General features: G+C 35.2%; 1 protein-coding gene across 12 annotated transcripts in view; it reads left to right on the top strand.

Moving 5' to 3' along the window:
• Window positions 1-18810, top strand: part of TMEM68 (transmembrane protein 68) — a 39812-nt gene extending 21002 nt beyond the window's left edge. For 11 of the 12 annotated variants that reach the window (XM_046641740.1, XM_046641749.1, XM_046641742.1 and 8 more), the window contains 4 exons: window positions 498-691; window positions 5670-5730; window positions 7515-7654; window positions 17481-18810. In XM_046641740.1, the coding sequence (XP_046497696.1) occupies window positions 498-691; window positions 5670-5730; window positions 7515-7654; window positions 17481-17585 (500 nt within the window). In that variant the 3' untranslated portion in view covers window positions 17586-18810. The remainder of the gene's footprint in view (window positions 1-497; window positions 692-5669; window positions 5731-7514; window positions 7655-17480) is intronic. The other variant, XM_046641751.1, reaches the window with a different exon arrangement.
• The last annotated feature ends 462 nt before the right edge of the window (window positions 18811-19272 follow it).

Here is a 19272-nt window from a genome sequence, read left to right as displayed (position 1 = left end):
GATGGCTGATGGGTTACCATTTCTGATTGCACTAATAAATACTGTAGACAGTGTTTGGCCATGAGATGCAGTGGAAGGTGCTTTGGCCATACAGGCCTGGACCGGAATCTCTGCCCTGCCATTTGCTAAGTGTGTGACTTTGAGCAAGCTACTACTCTCTGAGCCAACTTTCCTCATCTGTAAAATGGGGATAAGAATCCCTGTTTTGCAAAGTTTCTGTGAATTTTAATTGAGTTTGAATACATAAAGTAGCCAGAGTAGTAGGTGATCACTAAGGAGGTGATCATTAGTAGGTGATCCAGAAGACATAATTATTACTTTACCAACAGTATTAATCTTACATTAACCCTAAGAGTTCTTGTTGATTTTAAAAAACGTAAAGAAGAACTTGCTGATTTAAGTATAGATAGTAAGTTGTGTAGATTGTGAAAATTTTTGTCTTAAAGAATTAGACAAGAAGTACTTAAGATATGTCTTCATCCTAATGTTTCTTACAGGGTTTAGTTTATTACTTGATGTATTTTGTGCTCTACATGGACCAAGAGAAAAATGTGTTGAAATTCTGAGGAGTGGTCACTTGTTAGCTATTTCACCAGGTGGAGTTCGAGAAGCCCTAATTAGTGATGAAACCTACAACATCATATGGGGTAATCGTAAAGGCTTCGCTCAAGTTGCAATTGATGCAAAAGTGGTGAGTTGGATAAAACTAATTATTAAAGTAAAGCTAGGTTGAATTTAAAATAAATGCTTAAATAGTGAGCCAAAGTATATAAGAATGTAGATACTTACATTGCACTGTTTTAAAAATCAGTGTATATAGCTCTTTATAAGGTAACAATAGAGAAATATATTTCTTGTGCATGGGAAGCCATCTTTGAGAAAAATAAATCTGGAAATCTGGCAAATATATAGCAGAGTTTTATTTTACATTTCAAAATCTGGCTTCTTTTAATCAGATTTGTAAAATTCTTTGTATTCCTTCAGTTATCTTTTTTCATACGTATAATCCAATTCTGTGTATTTTAATCTTTTGGTACAATTGAGTTGGCATATTTCGGTGCTGGTTGTTGGTTGGTTCTATTACAATTCTTTCATCTTTGACCAATTTATATAACAATAGGCCTCAAATAATATGTGACTCCTATCATTTTTTATCAACAAATGTGATCAGCTATCTAGTAGTATGAAGATGAGAAATAGATATTGATGTAATTTTGATATTTTTAAAAGACTTTATGAATGAATTAGTCACTAAAATTAAGTGTTGCTCTGGGATTCACTGTAATTATTCTACTTAGTAGACTGAAGAATGTGAAAGCCATTTGTCCCTTTCTTTTGCTTTGGTTAGTATTTCTTAGCTTTTTGGTCTCCATATTGTACTTTATCCTATGAAACACTTATTTATTACTTATGGAATGTTTCTTCTTTGTTTTCATTTTAGATTGTCTGTCAGAAAAAGAAATTATAGTACCTTTGACAAGGTGGTGGTGTTTTTTCAGGCCAGTTAGTTAGAATACTGTCAGTCCTTTCACATTTCACTTTTTTTGTATACCCATTGCTGCCACATAAAGAGACCAGTCTGCACCCTTAGCTTGCCTGTTCACCTTGCAAATACAGACTGTTGATTAAAAAGGAAAAGATTATGGGTGACTCATTCTAACCCAAGACCAGTATTTGAAGAAGAATGGAAATTTTTATATAAGTTTTTAGTTGCAAAGTTAAAGTGCATTGAGCTCTTGTTCTCTCCCGTACATGTGTGTATATACCTCCTGGAAGTAAGTTATTGCTACAGTGCTTTAATAATGTGATCCTAGTGTAAGAGTTAATGTGCCTGCCCAAGCGCTTAACAATAGACAATGTAAAAATTTAAACACTGCTGTCCTTCAGTAGATTGCCAACTCCCTGAGGACAAGGCCGTCCTTTATATTCTGAGTCCCTAGAACAATGACTAGCACTTAGTAGTCTATTTGTATTTGTTGAATTGAATTGATTTTTTTTAACACAATATTAAACATTACTAGAAAGGAGCTTTTTGAATTTAATTTTATGTTAATAGTATTAGTGATATAGAAAATTAACTTATAACACATTTTATTTTCCAAAAAGTCTTAAGTCCTGATATAGAAAACAAAACCTTAGACTATATGAATAATATAGAATACAAAAGGATATATGCACAGTTGTACAAAAAGTAAGAAAAACCAATGTAATGTGTATTAAAGCAATGATAAAAGCTGAAAACCTAATCAAAGATAGTTCAATTTTTAGGCTTATATTTTGAAAGAATTATTTCTTCTAAGTTTTAAGATAAAAATGACAAAAATAGATTTGGAATCACATAAATTGATCATCGGATTCTAATTTCTCAGCTTTGAGTTTACAGTTTTAAGGAACATCATCTGGAAGAAGGCCTGAAAGAAAGAAATTATATAGAGAAAGAAACTCTTTTTTCCAATCCTTGAAAGAGTTTCTAGAGAATTGACATAATCTAGATAATTTAATTAAGGCTTTTATACAAAAACGAGAAAATTTAATAAACAGCCTTTTGTGAGTTTTAAAACAAAAGTCTTTAACATTTGCTGATTTACAAAATAGCAATATAAGTTTGATAAATATTGTACCACTTCAACTTTTTGTAGTGCTTTTAAAGGCTTTCTGTTGGTACTCCTGTAGTAAGTAGGTGACATATGTAATTATTCCAATGTTGCAGATGAGGAAACTCAGTCACAGAGAGATGAAGGGATGGAGGGATCGGGTCATGCAGCAAGGCAGAAGCAGAGCAGAGCAAACAGTTCAGGACTGCAGGCAACGGTGCTGTTGCCATCCCTGACTGCGTTTCACAGTGAGTCTGCTGACCTTGAGATTAGAGGGGCCTTCCAGGTACATGAGGGAAATCTCTCAGTCATGTAAGGATATAGTTGTAAATGGCACAAGTATCCCATCTGGAAAACCCCTTCACAGGCCTCACACAATTATTGTAAACTTTGAGTAAAAATTTAAGACTGTTGTTGCAGGATTAACTACATTTAAATTGTGACGTATAAATTAAATTGAAAAAAATCTAGATTGTCAGTGCAAGTTCATAAAATATTGGTAGAAAATATTTAAGGTTCATCTGAAAGTTACAGGCTTTTTGATATAACATAAATCTCTTATTTTGTGAGTTTCTGAGAATTATGATTTTGGTAAGTAGTTTTAGGTCGCTTCATATCTAAATAAGTTGGGAAAAAAATTTGCCCATTTACTCTAATTGGAAAACAACAGATGTAAAAGAAAATAGCATTTGTGTCAATAAAATTGTTTATGTGTATTATTGTAATCTATAAAAAACCTTTGAGATGGGAAAATTATTATTACCCCCATTTTTTACATGAAGGGTTAGACATGGTAAGTAACTTGTCAAATGTTTCCTGCTTTTTTTAGTGGCAAAGACTCCAAGACCATGTTAAATCGATTCCGCAAGACTAGTTTTACCAAAATACACCTTCTCTCTCTCTTGCACACATATGTGCACACACATACATACAAAGACACATGTATACATGTAAGCAGAATTTAATTCTGGGTTACTTATGCAGCTACCTTGTATACAAAGTATGTACAAGGAAAGGAATGAATAGTTGTTCTAGAGTATCCAGTTGTAACAAGGTAATATGGTTTGTGGCTTTAAGGCTGCAAGCTTGAATGCAAATTTAGAAACCATGTGTCCAGACTATAGCCTGGAATACCCAACCTGCTAGGGTAAGCTTTCTCCTGTTTAGTAGAGTCTAGAAAAGTCCACCTTCTGGAGAGTTAGCTATTTAAAGGAAGATATGTAACCTGAAGAGACTTTATAAAGTGAACACTTGAATACAACTTTGCGGTTCATGCTAGTCAGTAGACATAAATCCAGCAGTACTGGTCAGAGAAGGCAGAATGGTGTGTATATATATATATATATATATATATATGTGAGCTGAATGGTTTCTGTTCCTTTTTGGGCATTTTAAATTTTCACCTCTAAAGACATTTTATAGCTATTTAAGACATTAGGATTTCAACCTTTTATTTTACAAAACTAGTGGTGGTTTTCTAGATTATAATCTGAATTTTTTACAAAAGAGTCAGTATACTTTGTCTTATGTGTTAGCTGTGTCAGTTAACTCCATCAGATTTTAAATTCTTTACCTGACTGCTTTTCTTTACCTGACTGCTCGTTTTTCTAACTGGTTTTAGGATTGCCACTGCCTATTTCTGCCTAATTTGTTAGAAGCAATGTCTCTCTGTTCTGTTTGTTCATTCATCACACTTTCTTTTAGCACTAAATCTGTTCCAGGCACTGTTCTAGGTGCCGGGGCTACAGTAGTGAACAAAGCAATGTCCCTGCTCTTAGGGGTCTTCCTTCTGGTGAGAGGAGAGATGCGATAAATAAATGATCAGTTACATGCGAGGCAATAAGTTTTATGAAGAAAGCTATACTTTTAGTCTCTTTCCTTCTGTCCACCGTATTTTACTGTTTTCCAAAGCTGAACAGGAATGACTTTTTAAATGTTAGCTTATTGAAATATTTCAAACTCTGCTCACTAAGGCAGGTAATTCTGATTTAGGCAAATGCTGATGGTAGACTACAAGTAGAGTGGTGCTCACTCCCTTCCCCAAGTTTTATCTATTGTAAAACATCATTTAATTTGGTATATTTTGTATACATGTTAAAGTGTTTCATTCAGTTTTTTATCTACTTCAGTTCCACCATAGCAAAACCTCCTTACATGATCCTTTGCTACTTCATCCATTGTTTTATGACGTTTAGTTAACGTCTCCATTTAAAAAAGTCATACTTAATCATTGATATTCATGGAAAAATAAAACCCATGAATAGGTGAGCAGAAATCCTCTAAAACTGATATACAAAGTTCTTTTCTATATTTCCTTTTTCTTTTTGAGGAAGATTAGCCCCGTGCTAACATCTGCTGCCAATCCTCCTCTTTATTTTGCTGAGGAAGGCTGGCCTTGAGCTAACATCCGTGCCCATCTTCCTCCACTTAATATGTGGGATGCCTGCCACAGCATGTAGCTTGACAAGCGGTGCCATGTCCGCACCGGGGATCCGAACCGCGGACCCCGGGCTGCCGAAGCGGAACGTGCACACTTAACTGCTGTGCCACTGGGCTGGACCCCGCTTTTCTTTTGAAGTGAATCTTGTAGTTACTTTTCATTGATGTTGGACATTTTTAGGTTTAATAAGCTCACACACAAAAAATGGACCCATCATTTAAATTTATATAAATTTGCTGTAGAGAGAATCTCTATCTTGTAACTTTTCCTTCAGTGAGCATACTATTCATTAGCACACTAAAACCAATTTAATTTACCAGATTCATTTTATTTAATGACATTATGATAACTGTAATCTTTATTTTGAGTTTCAGGTGATTATGTGGAATGATAGGAAAGCTGGTAAATGAAATACTAGATACTACCACTAGAGGGTGGTGCTTCCCATTTATATTTTTACAAATGATCAAGTTAAATTTAGTCTGATAAATCACACTAGTGATAAAGTATATCTTTATTTTAAAATACCCTATTTTCATAATCTTAAACAGGCTCTTAAAAGTTTGCATTAGTGACTCAATAGAGACATTGAATGGATTAATTTATTTACTTTTTAATTCAAATTCTCTCTTTAGCCCATTATTCCTATGTTTACACAAAATATTCGAGAAGGATTTAGATCACTTGGAGGAACAAGTAAGTTCTGATTCATATGGTTTTTATAATTATAATGTAGTATTTAGAATGTAATATTTTAAATATTTGGGCTTTTGAACTCTGTAAGGAATCCTATTGAATTGTCACTTTAGATAATGGATGTACTATTTAGATGTTTTTCTGTGTAAAGTCTAAATGATAACTGATTCTAAGTAATGGCAGTTCTTTAGTTAGATTTTTGTTGAGTCTCATATACATACTGAAGCTTATTTGTCAAGGGTTTTTTGAAATTACAGAGTGAATTATCTAATTTACTGTGTTAAACCATATTGTTGAGGTTTAGAACAAATTTACGTATTACTCAGACTATCTTCCTAACTTACCCCTGAAGGAATATGATGTTGAAATAAGATTAACAAGCTAAGGAGATACCATTTGCTTTGGTTTATTTCTGTTACTTCTTGCTTTTTGTTTTTTTTTTTTTAATATTTTGAACTACGATACATTTACATTGAAGAGTTCTTTTTGCCTACCTCTAATTTATTGATAACAGAATAATTTGGATCTAGTTATAGGAGTGATAACAGTTAGATTTGCTTTTTCTTTGCTGTATCTTTGTTGCTTTCTTTTATTTTGAAATTTTTGTAGTTTGTTTTTGTATCCACTGGTTTAGGTGTTCTAGCTAATTGATTATATTTTATATCCCTAGCACTGTATTGTTAGTGTTCCCATCCACATGCAACTCTCCTCCTGAAGACCTTTAAACTGCTGTTGTTTCTTTTATGTCTAATGTTAGTATATTGTTGGTATTCCATTATGTTTTTTAGGTCTTACTTTTTTTTTTCCAAATTTAAGTGGAAAGGCAGATTGATGTAATATTTAACTTTTGTTGTAGAATTATTTCTTCTAATTTTCTTTGGATTATTTCTGCAGAATTTAAGTTGCAACCCAGAAGTTATTCCTAATTTTGTTTCTTTAATTGTAAAGTGGTTTTAAAATTCTTTTTGACTTTTTCTTTTACATTAACAGTTGAGTATCTCAAAAATTAGTCTAGTGATTTTTTTGAGTATTACTTTGGGTCTTATGGTATATTCTCTGTTTCCTTATGTAAACAGTGTTTTAAAGTTTCAGTATAGTTCATGACTGTGTATTTCATGTTGCTTGCCGTTTTGGATTCATTTTTTTTTTAAACTTAGTCCATCAGTTTGTTTTACATTATTACCACTTCTAAAAATCTTGCTAAATTTCATTCTTGGTCATTTACATTAATAATTCCTTGCTTGTGTTTTTTTCAATTTACAATAATGTTTTTAGTCTTTACCCAGTTTATTGGATTTTTATTACCCATTTTAGTCTCAGGTTTACATTAATTTACCTTATGCTTCCTTTTTTTTCTTCTTTTGTTCATATAAGTCATGTATTTGAGAGTCTCTAGATTTTTTAGCTTCTAGATTTGGTTGAAGTCTTTACCCTTTGTTTTGCCTTTTAGAATTCTCATATTTTTTAAAGATCATCTTTTCTTTTTGATTAACAAGCATTATTTTGTTGAGCACTTTTAGGTTTACAGAAAAATTGAGTGGAAAGCACAGAGGGTATATACCCCTCTCGTCCCCCAGTTTCTCCTATTAACATCTTGCATTATTGTGGTACGTTTGTAACAATTGATGAGAAGCTCATCTTTTAAAAAAAAATACTGTATTAATTGCCAGGAGATGATACTGTTTTCCACCTTGCTCGAAGTCTTACGTATTACAGTTTGAAAGTTTACAATTACATTCTCAGAATATTTAACCAATTAAAATGATTTTGTTACTTTAAAACAGGGTTTTTTAGGTGGCTTTATGAAAAATTCCGCTATCCATTTGCTCCAATGTATGGAGGTTTTCCAGTGAAGTTACGCACCTATTTAGGGGATCCCATTCCGTATGATCCAAAGATAACAGCAGAAGAATTAGCTGAAAAGGTGAACTATTCTTTATTTCTTAGTCTTTGGATGGATTTTTGCTTTCAATTATCATATTAAAAATTTATTTATTTATTCATTTATTTATTCATTCATTCAATAAACATGTTTCAGATCTGTGGGGACTTTCCACCCAGGGGACATTTGGTTATGTCTGGAGACATTTTTTATTGCCACGATGGATAGGACTTGGGAGGTGGTGGTGCTACTGGCATCCAGTTGGTATAGGCCAGGGATGCTGGTAAACATTCTAAAATGCACAAGACAGCCCCCACAACAAAGAACTGTCCATTCTAAACGGGCAGTATGCTGACATTGAGAACCCCTGTTCTTGGCACTGATAGTTATGAAGTTTTGTAAGTGATGTTCAGAAAAAGAAAGCTTTGACCTCCATGAAAAGAAAGAAATTGTTCCTGTCTGGTAGAAATATCTTGGGAGGAAAATGGAATCGTGTTTAAGAGTGTGGATTATGAAGTCAGGTTGTTCCTGGCTCTGCTATTTGCTTGCTGTGAGACCTTGGGCAGTCCCCACCTCACTCTCCTAGTCTGCAGAGCAGAGAAGAGGATAGTACCCACTCATAGTTATCCCTGAGGAGTGCATGGGGTTCTTCATGTTGATTGTTTAGAACAATGTCTGGCAGATAGTAAGTGCTCCATGAATGCTGGCTTACTGTTGTCATGGTCCACTGGGGCGGATAAATAACGGGATCGGTGTTTATAACATGATAAGTGTTACCACAATGGTGTGCCTATGGCAGAGTTTCTCACCCAGGGCACTATCGACATTTTGTTACGGGGCCTGTCCTGTGCGTTGTGGGATATTTACCACCATCCCTGGCCTCTACTCACTAGATGCCACTAACTCTCCCCCTCCCCACCTCTCACCAGTAATGACAATTAAAAAGTGTCTCTAGACACTGCCATATGTCCCCACAGAGGGCACAATCTCCCCTGGTTAAGAACTGCTGTGCAGGGTATTATGGAAGCACAAAGGAAAGGCATCTAAATTAGATCAGGGACGCCTCCTTGAGGGAGGTAATACTTGGACTGAGTTCTGAAAGACAAGAAGGGATTAGCTGGGCAAAGAGTAATGAGGTAGAGGAAACTGAATGTTTAAAGGGACGGCAACATGAAATAGTAGAAAATCTTTGGGAAGTTGAGGGTAGTCTGGTTTAGCTACTAGGGAGATTGCAGGAGATGCACCTAGAAATGTAGGGAGGGTCTGGACTGTGATGGCCTAAAATTGATCTTGTTTCCTGGAAGCCGGGGGAGCTGTTGAGAGCAGACGACTGAGGTAGTAGGTTTGCATTTTGAAAGATCACTAGAAGCAAGATGGAGGCTGACTTTGCATGAGACCAGTAGAAGCTCAAAGGGGAAGGAGACTGCTTTGTGAGGGAAAAGTAGGCAAAGCTTCCTAGAATGAGAGCATCTGTGGTGGGTTTTGAAAGATGGGCATGACTTGGACGTGTGGACTTGGGGCGGGGGGGAAGCGTATGAACAAAGAAACAGTGGAAGGAAAGCTGACCGCTTATACCAACAGTGCTGAGCAGTCTGATGTGATTAGAATAGCAAGGTTGGGATAGACCTAATAAATTCTCCTCCAGGAATTTTGCAAAGCACATTAACGTGTTAAAGGTTCTAGGGAGCCCTGCCGTAAAGGGATCTATTTAACTTTGTTTCAAAGAGCATTTCCCAGTCTCATCTGACCAAAACTCTTTCCCTGTTTTCCCGTGAATAGCACTTAATAATAGCTGTGGAATAAAGTTGGGGGATCACTAGCTTAGTGGGTAGAGTTTGGTTAAGATCAAACTGGGAAAGTAAGTAGGAGCTACATTTTTAGCCCCTTAAATATCAGACTAGGGAATTGGTCTACCAAATACATTTCAATTGGGGTTGGCCTCTGTTTGCAAGTGGCTTACATTGGTTCCACTCAAATTTTTTTGGCCGAGGCAAGCAGATGTATGACCTCTTCCTCTACAATGGTTTGTGAAAATGACTCTAGCAATTGTGATTATGTAGATACATATAAATAAAAGTGCAGAGGTTATACTATTTTTTTTTTTTTAGTTTTCTTATTTATTTATTTTTTTGTGAGGAAGATTGGCCCTGAGTTAACATCTATTGCCAATCTTCCCTTTTTGCTTGATGAAGATTGTTGCTGAGCTAACATCTGTGCCAATCTTCCTCTATTTTGTATGTGGGACACCGCCATAGCATGGCTTGATGAGCGGTATGTAGGTCCTCTCCCGGGATCTGAACCCGTGAACCCCAGGCCGCCGAAGCAGAGCACATGAACTTAACCACTGGTCTGGGTCCTAGTTTATTTTTTAAGAGCTGAGGTTATGCTATGAATTTTTGTCTCTAGTTCCCAGAACAGTGTTAGGTGTTTAACTAGATCTCAGTAAATATTTGAGGAATGAATGAATTAGATAATGATCTCCTTATTTACTTGAAAGGGAGAGCAAAGTACAAACTTGAGAGATTTTACAGTGATAGAGTGTACCACACTTGAAAACTAATTCTATATAGTTACCTGCAGGATATCCAGGTATATATTTATGTACATAGGTTTTTGGAAATATTGTACTAGAGTTTGGGAGAGAAGTCAGAATCGGTGATAAGGATTTAGGACACATTTGTACTGAGACGATTACTGAAGCCATGAGCTTTACACGGCAGATTAGAGAGAGATTAGAGGACTGAGGAGAGACTGTGGGAGACGTAACATTTAAGGAGTGGGCCAAGGAAGTACTGTCAAAGCTGACTGAGAGGGAAGTGGCGGAGAGGTAGGATAACAAGTCAGGTTGTATGAAAGAAGTCAGCAAGTGAGGTTTGTAAAAAAATAGGAGTGAACAGTAACATTAGTTCCTGCAAAGAGGTCGAGGAAGATGAGCATGAGAAAAGACCACTCAGTTTGCGATTATACTTTCAAAGAGTATAAAACTACATAAGAAGCAACAAATATCTTGCAATTGAATCACCTAGGAAATAGGATGAGGTATTTTGATTATAACTTTTACACCAGCCTTTTGTATACATAGCCTGACTTTTAAAAAATGTTTTAAATTATGATCAGAAACACGTAAGTTTATCAACCATGTTGAAGTGTGCAGTTCAGTAGTATTAAATGTCTTCCTGTTGTTGTGCAGCAGCTCTCTAGAACCTTTTCATCTTGTAGAATGAAATCTCGGTACCCTCTGACACCAACTCCCCATTTCCTTCTTTCTTCTTTTTCATATATATCCATCAACACTTTATTTGGGTTCCTTTACGGGCTGCACAAGATTCTTTTCTATTTCCCAGCTTTATTGAGATATAATTGACATATAACATTGTGTAAGTCTAAGGTGTACAATGTGAAGATTTGATACATGTATATATTGTGAAATGATTACCATAATAAAGTTAGTTAACACCTCCATTATCTCACATAATTAACCATTTTTTGTGTGTGTGTGACAAGATTATTTAAGATCTACTCTCTTAGCAACTTTCAAATGTATAAGATGGTATTCTTAACGGTAGTCACCATGCTGTTCATTAGATCCTCAGAATTTACTCATAACTGGAAGTTTATACCCTTGACCAGCATCTTCCCATTTCCGCCACCTCCCAGCCCCTGGCAACCACCAGTCTACTCTCTGTTTCCATGAATTCGGCTTTCTTAGCTTCCACATAGAAGTGAGATCATACACCAACCCTCTGTTTCCTCCTTCCCCCAGCCCTTGGCAGCCACCATTCTACTTTGTGTTACTGTGAGTTTGACTACTTTAGATTCCTCATATGAGTGGAATCATATACTATTTGTCTTTTTGTGACTTGCTAAGTGTCATTTCACTTAGGATGATGTCCTCAAGTTTCATCCATATTGTAGCATGTGACAAGGTTTTCTTCTTTTTCAAGGCTTCATAATGTTCCACTGTATGTATATACCATATTTTGTTTATCCATTCTATTCATTGATGGACATTTGGGTTGCTTCCATTTTCTTGGCTGTTGTGAATAATGCTACAGTGAACATGGATGTGCAATTATGTCTTCAAGATCCTGCTTTTAATTCTTTTGGCTGTATACCCAGAAGTAGGATTGCTGGATCATATGATAATTATATTTTTAATTTTTTGAGAAACCTCCTCCATACTGTTTTCCATAGTGGCTATGCCATTTTACATTCCCACCAACAGTGTCCAAGGGTTCCAATTTCTTCACGTCCTAATCAACACATTATTTTCTGGAGGTTCTTTATAGTAGCCATCCTAATGGATGTGGGTGGTATCTCATTGTAGTTTTGATTTGCATTTCTCTAGTGATTAATGATGTTGAGCAACTTTTCATAACTTTTTGGCCGTTTGTCTTTCTTCTTTGGAGAAATGCCTGTTCAAGTCTTTTGCCCATTTTTTAATTGTATTATTTGGGTTTTCTTTGTTGTTGAGTTATAGAAGTTCTTTATATATTCTGGATATTAACCCCTTATCAGATAGATGATTTGCAAATATTTTCTCCCATTCCATAGGTTCCTTTTCACTCTGTTGGTTTTTTCATTTATGTGCAGAAGTTTTTGAGTTTGTTATAGTTCCATTTGTCTACATTTGCTTTTGTTGCCTGTGCTTTTGGTATCATATTCAAGAAATCATTACCAAATCTAATGTCTTGAAGATTTTTCTCCTGTTTTCTTCTAGGAGTTTTATACTTTTAGGTCTTATGTTTAGGTCTTTAATCCATTTTGAGTTAATTTTTGGGTATAGTATAAGGTACACATCAAACTTCATTCTTTTTCATGTAAATACCTAGTTTTCCCACCACCATTTTTGAAGAGACTGTCTTTTCCATATTGTATGATCTTGGCACCCTTGTCAAAGATCATTTGACCCTATATACAAAGGTTTAATTCTGGGCTGTCTGTTTTGTTCCATTGGCTTGTATGTCTATCTTTATGCCAGTACCACACTGTTTTGATTACTGTAGCTTTGTAATGTGTTTTGAAATCAGTGAATGTGAGGCCTGTAACTTTGTTCTTTTTTAATTCAAGATTACTTTGGCTATTCAGGGTCCTTTGAAATTCCATATGAATTTCAGGGTGTTTTTTTCTATTTCTGCAAAAAATACTGCTGGGATTTTGATAGAGGTTGCCTTGAATCTGTAGATCACTTTGGATGGTGTGGACATCTTAACTATATTAAATCTTCCAATCCATGAACATAGGATATCTTTCCATTTATTTGTGTCTTCCTTAATTTCTTTCAGCAGTGTTTTATGGTTTGCAGTGTACAAAAATTCCTCCTCCTTGGCTAAGTTTATTCCTAAGTATTTTATTCTTTTTGATGCTGTTATAAATGAGATTGTTTTCTTATTTTCTATTCAGATTGTTCATTGTTAGTGTATAGAAACACAACTGATTTTTGTGTGCTGATTTTATATCCTGCAACTTTGCTGAATTGTTTATTACTTCTAATAGTTTTTTGTGTGGAATCTTTAGAGTTTTCTATGTATAAAATCATGTCATCTGTGAGTAGAAATAATTTTACTCTATCTTTTCCATGCATACTCTGATTTAATCCTCACATCTACCTTATAAGGTAGCTCTCTTATTGCTGTTTTACACATGAGAAAACTGGATGAGTTATTCAGCTTTGCTAGCTTATGCTGTGATAATAACCAACCACAGAATCTTAGAGACTTAGGACAATAAAGCTTTCTTCTTGTTCATGTTGTGTTTCCCCTGAGGTCCATGTCTTTATTCTGGGATTCACCTGAAAGAACCCCATGTGGGATGTTGCCATTTGCATGGCCAAAAGAAAAGGTTAGGAGTGCAACCATGAGATGGCCCTTAAAGTTTCTGTTTTAAAGTGGCTCGCTCACCCCCACTGACATTTTATTGGCCAAAGCAGTCACATGGCCACCTTGGACTTTAGTGGGGCAGGACCTGGATTCCTCCCACAGGGATGGCCCAGAAGAGAGGGGCCTAGGAGGCAGAGGGGATGAATGACTGTAATACGCTCTGCCTTACTGGGACTCGGCAAGGTCAGACATTTAGAAAAGGATGTGCAGCTGAAGTAGCTGTAATGTTGTATTAGATGAGACCATTCAAACCAAGCAGCTGATATGGAGGAAGTTTCGCAAAAGTAACATTAATGATACGTTATGTGCCTCGTGTATGAACTTCATTCTTAGAAAACTTACCTCCAGTTACTCTGCTGGTTCATTAAGTATACTCACAGTTTATTGCTCTCCTTTTCCTGAAAGTAAAACCCCATGACACTGGTTTCCCGGGTCAGGACCTGCTCTCCACACAGTGCGACTCTTCTCTCAGTCACAAGCGATACCTTCCTGAGATGGCTCCGGGAGCCTTCCACCAGGGCTGAGACCTCCCCCCGTGACGCTGTTCGGCCCCCACACACTTTCTGTTAATATAGCACATTTCTTTGCTGCTTCCTGACAAACTCTTTCTTCTTTAGGATATAACTGAATTCTGTTTTGTTCTTTTTAAATTTTTTCTTGCCTATCAGGATTTAAGTGAGTCAGAGCTACTTAAGACTGCTTTTTACAAATACTGTCTATTTTTATGGTCACAATAGAAGGTAGTGGAGAGAGAAGGGGAAAAAAAGCCTGGATGCTAATCCCCTTTCTCCCGCTAGGCAGCAGTGCCACTTTGGATAGCTGCCATGCTCTTCTCCTGCCTTGGTTTCCTTATTTGTAGAATGGGGAAATCGAACTAGGTGATCTCAGAGGTTTCTTCCAGGTCTAAAATTAAATGATTCCTGTTCCCTTATTTTTCTCAGTTAAGGAAAATATATTACTGATAGTTAAACTCCAGTAATTTTTCATATGATAGAAAAATTTACTCACATTCATGTCTCTGGTAGAGTTAGATATTTTGTGTATTAAAATATATAAATGTAGTAAAATCTTAACTAATTCAAGTTAAGTAAGAAAGAAAAGGCCTTTCCAAATCATTGAAATACCTCAGTTATTGCCCCCAGTTACTTTATGGACTTTATTATCAATACTTAAAGTAACAGAAGTAGTCTACCAAAGCATAGGTTAGTAGAATTTCTTGAGGGAATTTGCTTAAATATATAGTTGCCATATCCATATTTTTTATTGTAAATTGTCATTATTGAACTAAAATATACTTGAAATAATACTTGAAATTTTCCTTTTGTAAATATATCGTTGTGATTTTCCCATCTTCATTGTTAATAATATAAGCATAAACTATAGCATAATGACCCCTGGATTATCACAAACTCAAAATTACTAGCATCCAAATTAATGTAGAAATGAAACTTCATTTAAAAAATGGATGATAGACTGTTCAGGTATTTGATTGTGGAGAATGACCATTTTGTAAACACTATCTAAATCTGAATTAAAATACCCTGTGCTGATGCTGAAGAGGACACCTGGGATATTTCCTTAAAGTTCTCTCAGTCTTAATCCCTCTGTTGTTTTGTTTCCATGTTTACACTTTCTGTCTCTTTGCCTCTCTCTACATTCTTATACACACATCCACATATAAATACATTTATATAAATAATATATATAAATATAATATACATATTAAAGTAGAAAGAAGATGGAGAGAAGTAGATAGATTTGCATGGTATTGAGGAGGTGAAACTAATGGATGCCGTCAGTGGATTGAGTGTTATGAATGAGAAGCGTGAGTTAAGGATGACTCCCAGGCTTTGGCTTGGCTAGATTCATGGTAGTGTCATTTGCTGAAATAGGGAACTCAGGAAAGGACAGAGTGTGAGGGAGAAAGAAGGTTAGGCTAGTCTTGAATTGAGCAGTTTGAATTTGAGGTGCCTTTAAAATATTCAAGGGAAGTCTTATTGAACGTTCCTATCTGTAGCTGAGAGGGCTGGAGATAGAAATTTGAGAATCATCTGCAAATGGGTGGTAATTAAAGCTGTGGAAATGGGTAAGATTACTGAACCTTTGAAGAATAAGTCAGTGCCTGATTCTGGGATTATAAATCTGCAAAAAGAGGTTGAAAGGCCAAAGCTAGCTTTTCTTCAAGTGTGTGAGTTCCAGAAGCAAGTTCAATGGTGATTGAGAAGTCAATTAGGATTAAAAGGACGTCCATTGGATTTAGTGACAAAAGGAGGTTGTTGGTGATCTTTCCAAGAGTTGTATTTTCTTAATGCAAAGCCCTGATATTTCTTCACCCAGCAATCATTCCTTGACACCTCAATTTGTACTGAACAAGTTCTGTTCTTTTCCCTTGGTATTTAACTCCATTCACTGCTTAATTGAAACCTAATTTTAAAGCCTTATGCCACCCAGCTTATGAACGCATACCTGAAACTCCAGCAGAACCCTCCAACTTGCCTTTCCTTAGACAGTGTTTCCCGGTGGTCTTTCTCCTCATGCTCCTTCCTTATGGAAATCTTACTGGTCCTTGGAGACCCAGACTGAACAGTACCTCTGTTCATGCGTCCTTCCCTGATCACTGCCCACCAAAGGGGCTCTTGGTCTGAATTTTCACACCTTCTTTTCACATTTCAGATGATATGTCTCACAAATGATCTTATATTTTACTTACTTTGTACTTGATTATGCTTATTGAGTTATGTCCTCATTGAGATTAGAAACTTAGTTCACTAACATTATAGCTTTCAAAGCATCTAATATTTTCTGAATGAATGAATAAAATTTTAAAAAATACTTCACAGAACACGACCTGTGTGTTAGTCACTGTACGAAGTACCTGAAGACACAGTTTCAATTTCATTTAATTCTTATAGTAAGTGTATGAAATAGTTCTTATTCCACAGACATGAAAACTTGTGGTTTAGAGAGGTGTATTTTTTAAATACATCTTTGGGCTAGGGTTTATTAATTATATTTAAAAAGAGATGAAGGTCCAAGATTATAAAAAAGAAGGCTCATTGAAAGGTTGGCATCTAAAAGGAAGCGTGTTTGCATGTCATGCATGCACTATCTGTATGCATAAAACATTTTCTTAGATAGCCACAAACTGATTTAAAAGTAAAAATTGTTGAGGTTGGCCCAGTGGCATAGTGGTTAAGTTCGCATGCTCCACTTTGGTAGCCTGGGGTTTGCAGGTTTGGATCCTGGGCACAGACCTACATACTGCCCGTCAAGCCATGCTGTGGCAGTGTCCCACATACAAAGTAGAGGAAGATGGGCACGGATGTTAGCTCAGGACCAATCTTCCTTACAAAAAAAGAAGGGTAAAAAGTGTTGAAATTTGTCATGAATTTAATGGGAAACAAATAGTTTTAGAAGATTTCTTGATATATCCTAATTGACTTTTCTGTTGCTATGACTTAATTTAAATTCCTGGTAAACTATCTAGAAATTAAGGTAATGAACGAAGATTATCAGCTCATTCATAGTTTTCCTCACTTTTTCCTGTTGTGTTGCCTGAGGTAATTGGTAGGTCTGGTGATGAAAGAAAAATACACAGAAGTTTATTACTGGCTGGAAAGGAGTGAAGCTACCACCTGGCTGCTAGAAAATTTCCTGCTACTTTTTTTCTTCGGATTTTTTTTCAGTCCTTTGTAGTGTTTAATGTGTGCAAGGCATTGCTGTGCTCAATGCTCGAGAAACACTAAGCTGTATCTTAAGGAGCTTACGATCGGGGTAGGACATAGCCCTGTGGACACTAACTGTGATTCATGCGTAAGTGTAAGAAATATGCTCTGGGTGTCTGAGGAGGAAATGATCAATTCTGAGGAGAGATGGCTGCCACATTAGGGAGGGCCTCTTCGAAGTAGTGGTATAGTAAATCTTCACAAAATAAATGATCTATATTGAGAACTAAAAGAATAATGGCTTTTCTTTTGTTTTCTTAATAGACAAAGAATGCTGTTCAAGCTTTGATTGATGAGCACCAAAGAATACCGGGAAACATCATGAGTGCTTTGTTAGAACGTTTCCATAAAAAACAAAAGATCAACTAGAAGATGATTTGATACATTTATATTAATATGTGTGTCTCTAGTACTGTCTTCTAAATTTTGTAGGTACTACAATAAGTATTTTTTAACAAATCATGTTAATAAGCATCTTTTGCTGAACTTGTTTAAAATTGTATTGTCAGTTTTGTGTTTGCAATCAAATGTGTCAAATTTAAACAATAACTCATTAATGCCTATTAATTCAGAAAATGATCATGTTTCTTTTTATAAATTCCTAATGTATGATAAACATTTAGATTCTTAAAGTTAAGTTTATTAATAAGAGCAATTTATGTTAAACAAACATTCCGAAATATGCGTCTAATTTCTGTATCTGTTGCACTGAGGTAATTTTGCGAGATGGCATAACCTAGGGTTTAGGACAGACGCTTAAGTTAGAAAAGAAAATGCGCTTTCCTCTTCCTTTCATGATCTTGGGCAAATCGTGTAATGCTTTCGTGCCTCAACAATTCACTTTTTAAAAACATGTTATACTATGGTGAGCAATATTATTTTAAATTCTTTATATTTGCTGTGGTTGATAACCATAGAACCGAAATTATAAGTGAATTAATTAAACAATACCAAGATCTTTTAGAGTTTATGTATATATTTTGTTTATAAGATGTTTAAATTATTCCTTCAGATATGATGTCGAGTTGCCAAGCACAATGAAAAACATGTATTGCTTTTCATAATGAATAAAAATGTAGAAAAAATAAAATTTCTAATTATTATTATTTTTTTAGTATTGTGTTTTTAATGAGAATCTGTGAACAAACAGTATAGGGTGTGCTGTACATTGTCAGCCCTTACTATGGCATTTAATAGTGTCAGGTTAAAATCACTGTTGTGCTGTGTTTCATATCTTAGAAGTGGATTCTAGGCTGATGACAGCGGAGCTAAAGAAAGCTCTGCTTTTGCTCCATATCGTGGCTTGTTCAGTTTGACTTTGCAACTAGTCAGATGGTTTATTGTTTCATTAAAAATATACTTGAATGATGAATTTATGTGAACACAAAGCTTTCTGAAAAATTAATGGCTTTCAATTTGTTGTCTCCTTGAAATCTGAATTTTAAAAGTATTTAAATGGAATAGTACCAGAAATCAAATGCAGTATCTCTTCTTCCTTTATAGATATTAAATTACTTGGATTTTTGTATAACAAGTGTATATGTATGATATGTGTAATGTGTATAAAATTAAACAACATAAAAATAAAAGTCAAACTGCATTGTAATTCATTTTCTTGTGAAGTTGCATGTGTGACATTTTCTTATTTTAAACTGATTTTTTTGTTTTATTGTTTATACTTTCTCACCCACAATCATAATCATCTATCTCAGCCACAATGAATAAACCTTACTTTCCAATGTAATAAGTATATTTGAATTTCAATTTCAGTGAAAAGACTCAATTAATGATTATTTGCAGCTTTTTTCCCCTCTAGCAGTTTGCAGTGTTTATTTAAAATTGATAAATATTTCCAGAATGAATGAATAAATGATCATAAAGTGAATGAGAATAATGTTTCTGGGCAACTATTGGATTTTAAAAACTGAAGAAAAAGCAACATTCATTGCTAATGTAGCAAAAGCGATCATTTTTTGCAGTAAAGTTTACTGCTTTACTTAAAACCGGTTTTTGTTCTCTGATACTCGAACAGGAAGGCTTCCTGTCTTGCTTGATA

Source organism: Equus quagga, chromosome 16, assembly GCF_021613505.1.
Source record: "Equus quagga isolate Etosha38 chromosome 16, UCLA_HA_Equagga_1.0, whole genome shotgun sequence".
Lineage (NCBI taxonomy): Eukaryota > Metazoa > Chordata > Mammalia > Perissodactyla > Equidae > Equus > Equus quagga.
Note: the sequence above shows the minus strand (reverse complement) of the source record. Positions and strands in the feature narration are given on the sequence as shown.